This window comes from Diadema antillarum, unplaced genomic scaffold, assembly GCF_040938485.1.
Source record: "Diadema antillarum isolate AM-2024a unplaced genomic scaffold, OU_Dant_1.0 scf00000099, whole genome shotgun sequence".
Lineage (NCBI taxonomy): Eukaryota > Metazoa > Echinodermata > Echinoidea > Diadematoida > Diadematidae > Diadema > Diadema antillarum.
The window spans coordinates 1,899,790-1,913,919 of record NW_027270988.1 but is presented as its reverse complement, the minus strand read 5'-3'; the positions used below and the strand labels follow the sequence as shown (position 1 = coordinate 1,913,919).

The window sequence follows — 14,130 nt, the reverse complement described above, 5'->3', positions numbered from 1 at the left end:
AGTTATGTTATAAGCAAAACTTTGACACCAAGAAACTGACAAACTTTGCTCCGATTTCTTTTGATAAAGTACCTTTATATGTAAAAATTCTACTCAAAGAATTCTTTTGCATGAAGTAAGCTGACGAATATGGCTTGGTCAATAAAATAATTATGTTTGATAAGTGTGTCAAGCTTTAAGAGTTTGTGAATTCCTAGTAATAAAATAGTAATAGAATAATCAGTATAAGCAATGAAAATAGAGGAAATCTAAACGAGTGCCATACAAATCTTCACATACTCGGGAAAAGGAATCGGGCAAGACACATTTGGTTATTTTGACTGGGACTCTTTTTTTTCCATGATTCGTTTAAAAGATTAATATAACATCTAATTACAATGGCTAAATATTCGTCTTTAGTAAAGCAATTAGCGACTCCCTCCTCTCAATACCTTCTGCCTAAAACACTCCGTCATACTCGAGTACTTGGGAGGTGAAGTTTTAAAACCCATCCTTTGTCTATCAAAAATTCTAATCCAGTTGTACAGTGGATTCCTGTTATAACAAGGTCCTCGGGACCGACCGTTTTCTTTTGTTATATCGAAATTACGTTATAACCGAACAAATAAACAACAGAAATACATAAATTGAATTCTCACTTGGTTGTAACAGGCACTTCGTTATGTTTCGTTATAATCGTGTTCCTTACGTAAGTGCTTTGTAAGAATTATCCCTCTTTGTTTTTACCATGGGGTTATACCGTGGGGTTACACTTCAAAACTCAATGTATATCAGTCAATCGCTCATATAATTTCTTGTACTACGTGTGGGGGGAATGCACTCTACAAGCCCAGCTTTTTAGCATTCCTCCCCATTTCCAACATTTTCGTATACTTACAATTTTTCTGTAAACTTATCCTTTGTTTTGTAAATAATGAAGTCTACGTACTTATATTCATTTTCTATATTATCTATATGTTTCTGTTGGAAATGAAAAATAAATGAATGAATGAATGAACTCATCACGTCTAATAATTTCCATATAACTATCTATCTTCTCTCTTTCTCTCTCTCTCTTCTCCCTTCTGTCAAATACGGTTTGTTGTTTTTTTTTTCGGGCTTTTTTTTCTCGCACAAAGGACATCAATTGCGGGCATTGTTCCAAGAGCAAACGTTCATGGCGGCGGGGGAGAATCATTATAATCATGAACTTACTCGGTTCTTCGGTGAAGCGAAAGAACGCATTGCCGATGGACGAGTTGTTCTGGCCCCACCTTAAGTCACCATTCTGTGCGTGTTGCAGGCGGCTCGGCTTCGAGCTGCCCAGGTGTGGTGTAGCCTTGTGCAAGTCGGAAGCAGCCATTAATGACCATGAGCAAATACACATCAGTGTCGAAACCAGAAATAGACCCAGCAAAAACCCGCGTCTCAGAAATTGCTGAAAAGGAAGGAATGAACAAACGATGTTAGAACGTTTTTAAGCCTTTTTCTGATCTTATCATGCTTGTAAGTTAAGTAGGCAAATTGCTTCCCTTTAATTGGCAATATTGTTTTAAAAGTGTTGGTTTTTTTTTTGTTGTTACAGAATGTTACATAGTTCTACAATCTCGCTTGTCCTGACATCCGTTGTCCATAAATGAGTTATATATGAGTCAGAAACAAAAATTGATGCCTTTAGATAGTTAACACTGCATCATTTTCTAACTTTTGTATATCACTTGAGCGCTTTCGCGGGGTGCTTTCATCCATTTAATCGAGCTATATTTCTTGGGAGGAAAAGTACCTGTACCCCTCACCCGGTAGACTAAATAGGGCCTCTGAAAGTGACATTGTGTGTGCGTGTGCCTGTGTATGTGTGAGTATGTGTGTGTATGTGGCACATGGTTATTCTTCTGAAGAATGGCAACAGTCATGAACATGAAAAACTCACTTTGTTTGGCTTTTTTTTTTACTTTTTTGTTAAGAGAAGGAAAAGACATTCCGCCACAGCTATCTAATTGAGCAATTTTCTTTCAAAGGCTACGGCAAAGAAAACACATGTACAATGAGTGCGTGCGCCGTAGGGGTTGCCCCTCGTTTCGAGCTCTGTTAATTGTGCGATTTAGGGGAGTTACTTCGACTGTTGGTTTGTCATTTATGTAGTGAAGTATTTGTGAATGACCATGGAAGCAACTGGATAGCTTTTATGAGTTTTGGATGATTTTTGATAGTCGTTGATGTGATATCACAACTGGATGCTCAGGAGGACATGGCCCAATATCTCAATATCGTGCTCTCACAGGCTTACAGAAAACATTCTTCTCGTGATCTGCAAACGTGCAAAAACCGATAAAACCCTGGGTAACTAACGGTCTAAAATCGCTCATCCGAAAAAGACAGCATATCTGCAATAGAGGAGACTCTGTTACATTTCGCTCTCTACGAAATCGTGTTTCACGTGATATCAAGCAACGGAAGGTAGTCTTCTATGACTCAAAGATCACTACCTTGAAAAGCTCTAATCCATCAAAATGGAACCGCAGAATTTGATCTATGACTGGTATGAACACGAAACCACCCATTAGCTTTTCGAACGAGTTTGGTGACAGCGACTTCCGACGAGCTTCATTTGTTAACAATTTCTTTGCAGGGATATGCACAGATCTACCTGAACTTGACACTTCTTCATGTCCAGCCTTTCTCCCTGCAAGACAACCACTTCCGCTTAACCCTCGGCTCGAAGTCTTCAAGGAACTGAAACGACTCGCTCCAACCAAAGCTGTCCATCCAAACGACATTCCCATGGGGCTCATTTTGTGAATTCGCTTTCAAGATTTCGGCACCACTTACCGACATTTTCAATGCTGTCTTCACTTCTGGGGTGTTTCCTCTGTGTTGGGAATCGTATGTCGTGACACCAATACCGAAGAAGTTGCCGGTTTCTGGCTGCACCGATTTGAGACCAATATCGATTACACCCGTGTTTTCCCGTGTGTTTGAAACCGTTGTCGTGCATCACTTGATGAGAGATCTGGCACCTCACCTAGACAATCGTCAGTTTGTGAATATTCGCGGTAGCCCAACAACACACTTCCTTGTGAGCTTACTCGGTTCAATTTTGAAGGACCTGAAGAAAGTGAATCATTGCGCGACACTTTGCACAATCAATTTTTCAAAGGCATTCGACCGAGTGAGCCACAACATCGTAATTCGCAAACTCGTTGAGTATGGTGTTGATGAAGCTCTTCTCCCGATTATTTGTAGTTTCCTGAATGATCGTACCCAGGCGGTAAGAATTGGCTCTGCTATCTCGGCTATGAAAACCTTGCCCAGTGGCGTGCCGCAAGGAACCAAGATGGGATCCCTTCTGTTCATAACGCTCGTCAATGACGCTGCGTGTAACACAAATAATCGCTGGAAATACGTTGCTGATTTGAGCATCCTTAGAATTCGTCCGTCCACAGCAGTTTCCCTTGTACAGAGAAATCTTGATAATCTTGCTGGTTGGTGTCTACGAAACGAAGTCAAAATTAAAGTGACAAAAAGTCATGCAATGACCTTCAATTTCAGCAGACGCGAGATCCATCTTGGATATCGATGGTGTGCCTCTGGAGGAAACTGCGCGCCAGAAGATTCTCGCTGTTTCCGTCCAGTCAAACCTGAAGTGGGACACGCAAGTCGCTGACATGATATCGAAGGCGGGGAGGAGACTCTTCATTCTATGCCGTCTGGTAACTATATACATCTCTTACATTCGCCTTCTTTTTGAGTACGCTTCACCTCTCTGGGCACCTCGCATAACCAAAGGATAGACTAATGCCTTGAAAAGAGTACAGAAATGTGTCTGTCTCATCATCCCAGGCAGTGAGTAAACACCTCATATGAAAATGCTCTCAATGAATTACAAATCCCACGCTTAACGTCCCTGTATGAGCAGCTCCTCCATTCATTCAGAGGTGGTCTTCTCCATTCCCCCCGCCATAGAGACTTCTTGCCACCTTCACGGAATCAGATCTCCACACGTCAACTTTACTATTCTCATGCCCTGAACATTCCTTTATGTAGAACTGAACGCCAGATCGTAGATCCACTATTCCGTCTGTAGTTCACCTTCTTAATGAACAATAATTTTCAAATTTATTTACTTTGTCATGAGTGTTTTATATTTGTATATTTGTATATAAAAGTTGCAAGACCGGTTGTTCCCAATCTTCTTCCACACATGTATGTTGTACTCCCTATGTTATTCTTTTTTTTTTCAAATTCCATTCTCTCTTTAACCACAACTACCAGTATCTGATTTATGAAAAGACTTAGTCATTTTTGTTCGTCTAGAAACCTTTTAGGCTTTGCTTCTCCCTTCTACATTTTTATCAGATTGCATTTTAAGGTAACATTTCTTTTACTCTGTATGACTTATGAGGTACAATGACATCTTGGTATAAACATATACAGAATTATGTAAGTGCAATTTTGAATCTATTGTACATTCATTTGTCTAAAAATTTTGCCAAAAGTGTTTTTTTGTAATATGCTGAAAGAATGAAGGGTGGTTGTAATATAGTGTATTTGTTGTATGTTGAAGTAATATAGATTTTGATACGATCAGATAAGAGATTGATGATTTATTTATTCTGTATATTGCAATGTATACTATTTTTCTTTTTCATCTGAAACTTTAACACAGTAAAATGAACATATTTGATGAAATGTATTATTATGATGGGTTTTGAATAATTTCATTGACTTTTTCCAAAATGTTGGTAATTTTAACTGAACAAAGTTTTACATTTGTTGTGCACTAACGTCTCCTCCTTTTCCACGCTGCATACATTTTTTTTTTCTTCAGATGAAGAGTTTTTTTTTTAATATTTATAATCCAGTGCTGTGAAAATGAAATGTTAATATTGAGTGTTATTTCTGTTGTTGTAGTATGGTTTTTTTTTTTGTTGATTCAGATTGATATATGTGTGATTCTATGTATAGTTTGAGACAAATTATCTGAATATGTTTATTGCAAGCACCTTATTATTTGTGAAGCACTGTGATTTTTTTTTTTCTTTACTTTCTAAACTGAATGTACTTCAACCTCTGGGCTGCCAATTTCAAAAAAATAAACCTCATCAATTCAATTCAATTCAATTCAAATAGAGGAGCGAAAAATGTATATAATTACCGGGTAGCTTAAAGAAGGAAGAGTAAAATAGCAAAATAAATATTTGTCTCAACAAGCATAGCCGCAGAGATGTGCAGCTCAAATCATATTATCTGAATTATTCAGCATAGTTTGGCATTTGCTTCAGCTAATATTGTTTAGCAAAGTACTCGGACAGCATCGAAATCACCGTATGTAATCTCTACTAATGTTTTCTTATTAGAGATGTAAGCACTACATAATCTGCCCCGTTTAATGCAGCAAACTGCACTGCATACAAACACCTGAAGCTGAATGAGAAATTGAAAGGTTAATGAAATATTCAAGAAAACATAACGTTGAAACAAAAGTAAATGTCAACTCCTGCACATTGTTTGCATAGTGGTCAACTAAATTTTATTTCCTAGTCTAGACCTTCGAGTCATAGCAAACCCTTCTGAAAAAAAAAAGAAATGCACTGTTTTTTATGAAAATTGATCACTATAAGTATTAAGGACAAAAAGAGGATTCCTATGCCGAAACTAATGACCTTTTGGGTAACGTGCGATAAATTACCAGGTTATATTCTGCGTACGTCTCCGAATAGACAGTGCTGTGCGGATAGATGATCGGTTTAACTTATCAAACATTCGTGACATATCTGAGAATAATGTGAGGACTTGGAAAATTAGAAAGTCAAACGATATTAGTCTTCGTATGGTCTATTCCGAGCACGTTGCCGCCCTTCTGAATGATAATAATCAATTTTGACGACCTCTCTTTATAGCCGTATTTTCACGCACATTTCGCGCCAAAGTGTGATTGCATTTCACGTTTACTTCTTCTTCGTTGTCTGCACAGCGTTCGCCCCGCTGTCTCCGCACGCACGCGCGGCGAAGAAACATGATGAACTCACGCACTGGTCGGACTGACAGATCATCTCTTAATTTGAGACGAATGATGATACTATGAATTATGCAACGGTGGCGCCCCCGAATCAGACCAATACACGACTTTCTGCCTAGGAGGCCGATTAATTGTTCAAAGTTACAGAATGATGGACGACTTAGCTCCGGTTTGTCCAATGCTCCACTGGGCAAGTAGGTTTATGCGATGCTATTGCGTTTTGTCGCTATCTCCCTCCCTTCCTTCACACTCCAACATGCGGGATATACACTACAAATGTATATCTATATAAAGTGCGACACAAGCTGCGAACTGGCCAAGAGAGGGCACTGCATTTCCCCAGGGCATTGATTCAATGTGCACATCTTTATTGCCGTGCGTGTGCGAATACCATGTGCATAATTATGCCTATCTATCTATCTATCTATCTATCTATCATGCTATCGTCTGTCTGCCTGTCTATCTATCCGTCTATGCAGCTTCTTTTTAATTTTCATTCACATAAAAGTAAAGGCTACCTCACACTGGCTGATTTTTTTTTTTATTCATTTATTTGTTGTATATATATATATATATATATATATATATATTTAAACCAGTACGGGGCCGATGGAAAAGAGGGGGCGTTTTATTTTTATTTCATGTTTAATCTTGTTCAATTCCGTGACATTTAATAGATATCGCCTGTTTTAGACGCGTAATAACACTTGACACACACTCGGTGATTATGTTTTCCCCAAAATATTGTGTCTAATGGAAAATATAGCTCCAAGTACAGCTGAACTAGTAACTGGCAAACGTTATTTCACAAAGATAGACATAGTATATGTTTTGCTATATTGCATGTTCTACATAAAATTAATACACATCACTTCATTCTATCCCCGTCTGCAGGTGGTCAAATCCTGGAAAAAAATACCTGACGTGACGTCACTGCAGGCAATATAACAATTTCCATGCTCCCTGCATTACTAACATTATTGTATTACGACTAATTACCGAACAGTATTTAGGTAGACCAAGCATAAACGCATGCACACTGTATTACCTTAGTACTTATTGGAAGTTAGCATTACCCGTAGGCCTATTTGTATGTATAACATATTATTCTATCAATCTGGTTTGAGGGAGAAATTGCGAGGATTTTTTTTCTTTTCTTTTCTTTCTTCTTACATCCGAACAATTGCTGTTGTTGATAAGTATGAAATGACTGGGAATCGTACGCTGTGGTTATGTGTATAAGATTTATTGCATGTATTATGTGTATTGATACCTTGATTCAGGTAGAAACGATAGTTTACAAGTGATATCCACTTTGTATGCATATGTAACACAAACAAAGCCGAGCTTTGCAACTGATTGACAAATTGCCTTACAGTGTACATCGACGTAAATAAGCACTGAATTGATCAGTGTTTTAGTAGTAACCATGGTCAATGAGATTAGGAGGTCGTAGGTTCGAATCCTGCTCGAGTATGTACGCCAATTATTTCTTTTATCATGGCTACTACTAAAACACTGATCAATTCAGTGCATATTTACGTCGATGTAGGGCAATTTGTTAGTCAGTTGCAATGAAAACATCTCGACGGAAGAATTTCATGAATTTGAATAATTACGGAGTACCCGCTGCATGCTATAAGGATTAGAATCAACATTTGCTGTCGGGCGAAAGCTCGGTGGTCTAGTGGAGATGACGCCTGTCCGGTGATCAGGAGGTCGTGGGTTCGAATCCCGCTCGAGTATGTACGCCCATGATTTTTTTTTTTTTAATCATGGCTACTACTAAAACACTGATCAATTCAGTACTTATCTACGTAGATGCAGGGCAATTTGTCAATCAGTTGCAATGAAAACATCTCGACGGAAGAATCTCATGAATTTGAACAAGCCGAGCTTTTTCTGAGGTCAATTTGTATGACATTCCATTACGCTCTCATGTCTTGCTTTGTTGAAATTCAATATACCACTCGCGTTGTTGTTTTTTTTTTCTATTTTCAGTTCACTCGCTCTTCCCTTCCCCACGATCCTCCGTCTCTCCCTTTCTCTCTCTCTCTCTCCCCCTCTCTCTCTGTCTCCTTTTTCCTTTGCCCTTCTCTTTATCCTACTCTCCTCATCTCCTGCCCTCTCTCGAGCCGGCAGGGTAACACACAGAGAGAGAGAGGGGGAGAGAGAGAGAGAGAAACAGGAGGGGGGGGGGGGGGGGGGGGAGACGCGCACCCATGCACACTGCTAACTCCCATCATGGACCTACAACATGTCACAGACATGCCGAAGACCTAATACTAGTACGTCAGAAAGAGGATGCCATACCAGCTTGCCGGATGTGTTGCCAGGCAACGCATCCCACATCAACGGATATTTTCAGCTTGGAGCATATGTCACCGCACCCTCCAAACCTCTAATCATTAGTCGGAAAAAAAAATGAATTATAGTCTGTATACACAACATTGCATATATATTGTGATATGTGTGCATGCAGTTACCTTTGCGGATTATCTAGGCACAAAAGTGACCACATTTATTTTTCAAAGTAGAATCTAATTCATTATCAAAATAATGATTCTTTGGGAGGGGCCTGCCGTTAACCCACAAGTCCCGTTTTAAATTTGACTCAACTATTCACAACATTGTCCTTCACAACACGGAACCAAAGCAAAACTGATAATAACAAGAATAATCATGATAATAATCATATTCGTAATTATAATAACAAAAAGGTGGACAAGAAGAAGACAAAGAAGGGCAGACTAAGGAGAACTCTTTTAACTTTCATTGCGCTGGTGTAGATTTGATTGTTGCGGCATGATAATATGTGTTCACTGACATCCCTGCTGGAAAGAACGCTGTGTCTCACAGTGTGTTCACAGTGTGCTCTCATAGCGACTATGTGAACACGCTCGAAAGATGAGTTCACACTGTGGTGTGGCTTTCACAGAGAGTTCACATGGTAATGTTCTGTTTCACACTGAGAAGTTATCATTCACGATGTGTTCACATTGTTAAAACGCTCGCATTGAACAGATTTCACACTGTGTTCACAATGAGTTCACACTGTGTTTCACACTGTGGGGCACTGTTTTATTTCCAGGAGGGATTGCTCCAAAAGACACGGAGAATCCCAAACAAGCTAACAAGAAAGCTTCTAGAAACATGAAAAAGAAAACATGAACGAATAAAGGGGAAAATGATTTATTGATGTGACATCATTTTTGCCCATAATCTTTCTATACTTATTCATTTGAGTTGCCATTATTTCGCTGTAAAACAAAGTACTTAAAAGTCATACCCACTGTGGCATTGATTGTGCAAACAGAGATACGCTCTAAACGGAAACGAGCGAAATGATTATGATCTTATTTACCTATAGGGTGGCCGCTTTGGCGTTGATACTAACTCTCCCAACAGTTATTATTATCCAGCATTGCCAGATATTCCTGGATGAGAAACATTTTGTAGGCCAAAACTCAGTAGCTAACCCACTATACCACGCTCACAGAAATCAATGATACATTCGTACCATAATCAATCGGCCATGTAATCAGTCTAAAGCATGCCTTACTGATCAACAATAAATTATCATTTTGAAGTCTGATAATGAATGTATAAAAGTGTCAATTAAAATCCCCCCCCCGAAATTGATGCAATGAATGAATACATATCAGCGGAAAATCAGCTTAATATTCACTGTTTTTTGATGATCAATCCATATCTGACAATGTCTGACTTTGAACATAAAATCGTGGCCTGATAATGAGTTCGTCTCTATAGCTTCCATCTCCCCCCCCCCCCCCCCCGTCGTCAAACATGCCTCTCATAACAGTCAGTATTGTTTAATTGATACATCATCGTGCAGATAAAATTGGCCATGAATTTATCATATGTCTGTGATGTAATTTAGCGCAAATAATGCATTCTGATAACATGTTCCTTTCTGTTCCAATAGTGAGTCATAAACATAAGTTCCCAGAAGTCACAAGCCGCCAAGTTGTTTGATTCTGTGTGTGTCAGAGCCTCAGAGTCAGTAGCTCATTATGCCATGCAGGTGAGGTCTGCTACCTTCTGGCATGCAGGCAGAAAAAAAAAGAGAGAAGAATATATATTCACAATATTATGATCATTACAACATATAAAATATTCTTCCTGCATGGATAGGGGCCTGAATATACCTAGGGGCACTGACTATTCCCACACATGCAAAACAAATAAACAAAAGCAACAGAATGTGTACAGCGCCTCTAACGTCAGTGAAACCGGCAAACTGGAATTGATGATTTCACATTCGCTTTGCTCCAGTGAACAAACACTATGAGGTCCCGAGGGAAATCAGTAGCGGACTATCACTGAAAATTAACGTAAACGGACTAGGATTCCGTGAATAGCATAATTATTTACGACTCCAAAGTGTTTGTAGAGAAATATCCGGTTGCTCTGGATCCAGAAATAATTGCCTTTTGGCAAGGAAATACACACTTGGACGAAATTTGTTGTATCGAATTGTTTTTTGTTTTTTTTTTTTCGGCAGAACTTATTCAATGCATATTATATCATGGATCAATATGCACTCATTTTATTGAGGAAAGATTTGCCAACTGTTGCAAATTTTAGCTTTCAGCCAAAACGACTTTGGGATTACAGCTCAAACTTTCAGAGATTGAATTCCTTCCAGTTACCCTAATTTCATGGTTTGTTTGTTTGTTCGTTTTGCTGCTTGTTTGTTTGTTTGTTTGTTTGTTTGTTTGTTTATTCTTAAACACGCGCTTTATCACAAAAAACAAAACAAAACCAAAAAGCACTTAAGTAACCGTAATTATGAGTACATATTGAAGGGATTGTATAGTTTTGGTTGAGACCTAACTTCAGGTTTCTAACATTTTAGGGTGAGATAATGAAAAACCTACAATGAAATGTGAAAGAGCATGTAATTTCAAGAGGAATTAAACGTTTATTTGATGAAAATTAGTTTTGAAATGGTTGAGATATCCAAAACAGGGCAATCCTAATAAAAGGTGGGACCCACCCTCTGTTACAATCGCTTTGTTTTACTCTGTTTTGGGATGTTTCAGCCATTCTAAAACCGATTTCCATCAAATAAACTTTGAATCCCTCGTAGAATGATACGCTCAATACTATTTCATACACGTGCTTTCTTGGTATCTCGCAAAAAGTTAAAAGCCTAATCCTTATCTCCAACAATTCTCTACCATCCCTTTAACATGTCACGCACAGGAAATATTAATGACTGTAAACAGTGTAGATAAACAGTAAGTATAGATCAAACAGAGCAAAGAAAAGATGGCACAGTGACAAATTATCTCAAAGAAGTACAGTTTGAAATACAACAATAGAAGGGTCTTCGGCAGGAACATGTAGTCTACAGAAAAAGTTAAAGGAAATAGAGAATCAAATAATAAAAAGAAATATCTAAAAGTGTCAGAGTACTCACGGGCAATGAACCGTTAAAGTTCACCTGAAATTGAAGTCAAAATTAATCTCTTGTAAAGTTATTCATCAAAACTTGACTGACGCACTCACTTGCAACATCAAGACAAGGCTCAAAGAGCAATCTCCCCGAACCTTTCGATTAATGACAGTCATTGCTACCCTGGAACACGCATCGCATAAGTCATTTGCCATTCTCCTGGAGATCTCCTGGAGAACACCATTGCACGTGTCGCTTAGCAACGGGTACTTTGTTAGTCAATATGGACGGAAGTGCCAGCTATGCTTAACTATTGTCATCACACAGAGCTCTCAGCTTTCACGTCACAACCTTATTTCCATCCCTCCCTCTCTCTCTCTCTCTCTCTCTCTCTCTCTCCCTCTCCCTCTCCTTCTCCCTCTCCTCCCTCACCCCCTCCCGTCTGTCTGTCTCTATCTCTCTCTTTATCTGTCTGTCTGTCTGTCTGTCTGTTGATCTGTCTGTCTGTCTGTCTGTCTAACTGTCACTCTCTCTCCTTTTTGATATTTGTCTGAAGTTCAGGATCACAGCGCCTTTTACGTTGATGAGAGTTCACACCCTCCGAGGTTATAAGCCTTGACTAACCCTTTGACTTCGACACGATTATCCAAAAAGTAATTGAGGTAAAAACTCTGTTCCGGAGGAGCAAAGGGTAAATCATGTGACAAAGTCTTTGTAACTTTTTTCTAACTTTTCTTTTCAGATTAACGTTACAGTTCTTGCAAAAATAACAATATCAGCGTAAAAGAAATATGGCTTAAATTCTCAATCCAAACAACTTTCAGAAGTTAAATATTCAAGCGCATGGCACAATGTGACTTATACCATTTGCTGATTAATTGCTAGTCACCTGGGGAGAACCACGAGGGGTCGGCATCATTCGCCAGTTTTGTTTTGTTTTTGTTTGTTTGTTTTTTTCTTGTGTGAGTAGGTATAGGTGGACCACTTGTTAAGATATCCCGCTCTTTGCGATGAATGAATGAAGTGGGATCTTTTACGTGCGTGAGGCTAACTCACTCGCGAGACTTCCATTTAATGTCCTATCCGAGGGGCAGAGTGTACTCACAACATTGCTCAGTGAGACTCGGGAATCGAACCCGGTACCATTGGATCTGGAGGCAGACGTCCTACCAACTCAGTCAAATCACTCTTCAGATATGAGTATTATACCCATTGACTCCGGTAGTATCTTCTTTTTTGTTGCTTTTGTTGTTAACTCTTTATGTGCCATAAAGCGTAAACCCCCTGTGTGCCACATTATTCTCAGACATCAACGTATTCGTGCTGTGAGAAAATATTTTGTTTTTCTAATATAACGTAACATTCATAGATTTTTTTGTAGAGAGCAAAGTTGTATGGATTAACTGCCAAGCTTTGATTTGTTGTAGATTGCATGACAAGTCCATGATTTTTTTTTTTTTCAAATGACCAGTAGCGACATTATTGTCGAGGCATGATTTTGCACTCAAAACAGTGATAGAAACTTAAGAGTTTACTCGCAAATCCAGTAGGGAACACCGCTTGATAGTCAAGCACCACATGTGACAGGAATAGAATCTTTGTGCTGTGGCATTAGGCGATTTATCCATCGGTTTGCGCGGGTTTGTGCGTTTGAGCAGATTATGCGAATTTGGCACACCGTCGACTCAGTCGGGCGTGCGAACGGGTGCACGTCACGAGACCGACACCCACGAGTCAAACAGCCTACGAGATATACAGGCCATGAGTTCGACACTAAGCAAACAAGGTCCACGAGACCGACACATTAAACCCCGTGTTGTACCTGTCGAACTCGTGGGCTGTTTTTACCTAGTGTCGGTCTCATGGGCTTTATTTGCCTAGTGTCGAACTCGTGGGCTGTATGACTCATGGGTGTCGGTCTTGTGGGAAGACCCCCTGCGAAGGTGGCACATAAAGAGTGAGTGCTCCAACCTCTGCCCGAAAAAAAAAAGATTTTTTTTTTGTTTTAGTTGTGGGGTTGCAACATGACTACAATTAAATTGATCATAATCTCATTTACCAATTTTCCACACAAATTACATTTGTATCATACATCCAGAAATCAACGAATGGTATAAAAAAAAAAATATTTGAAAATTCAATGTATACAGATTGAAATAATATTTCATAATACAAACTGGCTTTAAATCAAACAATAGAGTGCATTGCATACATACTGGATATCAAGATTATGTGCGGGGAACCCACAGAAGAGCAGATGCTTGTGGGGGCATTAGGTCCCCAGAAAAAAAAAAAAGTAAAACAATAACACCTGTCCGCTAACACACAACAACAACAACAATAACAACAACAGCAACAACAAAGAGAAAAAGAAGAAAAATATCATGGATATAATATTATGAATTTAGAGTGTAATCTTCGAGAAAAACACACAAATTGGAGGGTGGTAAGAAAAGACAGACAAAAAAAAATAAGATAAATGACAAGACGACAAGGGACAATGGTGAAATAGACAAAGGAGAAATGTCCACGGGAGAAAAAGATGCTTGCGGGGAGAAAAAAAAAAGATGTATGTGTGGCAATACAGCTGTGGGTCATTGGCAATTAGTTTAACTCCTTGCAAAGCGCCTCCGAGCGCCTCAACGTCCTAATGATTTGCATGAAAGTTTGATGAGGTTCGAAGTGCGAACTTTTCCTCTCCCCCCTTCTT

General features: G+C 39.1%; 1 protein-coding gene across 1 annotated transcript in view; it reads right to left on the bottom strand.

Moving 5' to 3' along the window:
* LOC139718776 (uncharacterized) overlaps window positions 1-14,130 on the bottom strand; it is a 44,820-nt gene that overhangs the window by 21,490 nt on the left and 9,200 nt on the right. The window contains exon 2 of the mRNA XM_071630241.1: window positions 1,249-1,417. Within this exon, the coding sequence (XP_071486342.1) occupies window positions 1,249-1,417 (169 nt within the window). The remainder of the gene's footprint in view (window positions 1-1,248; window positions 1,418-14,130) is intronic.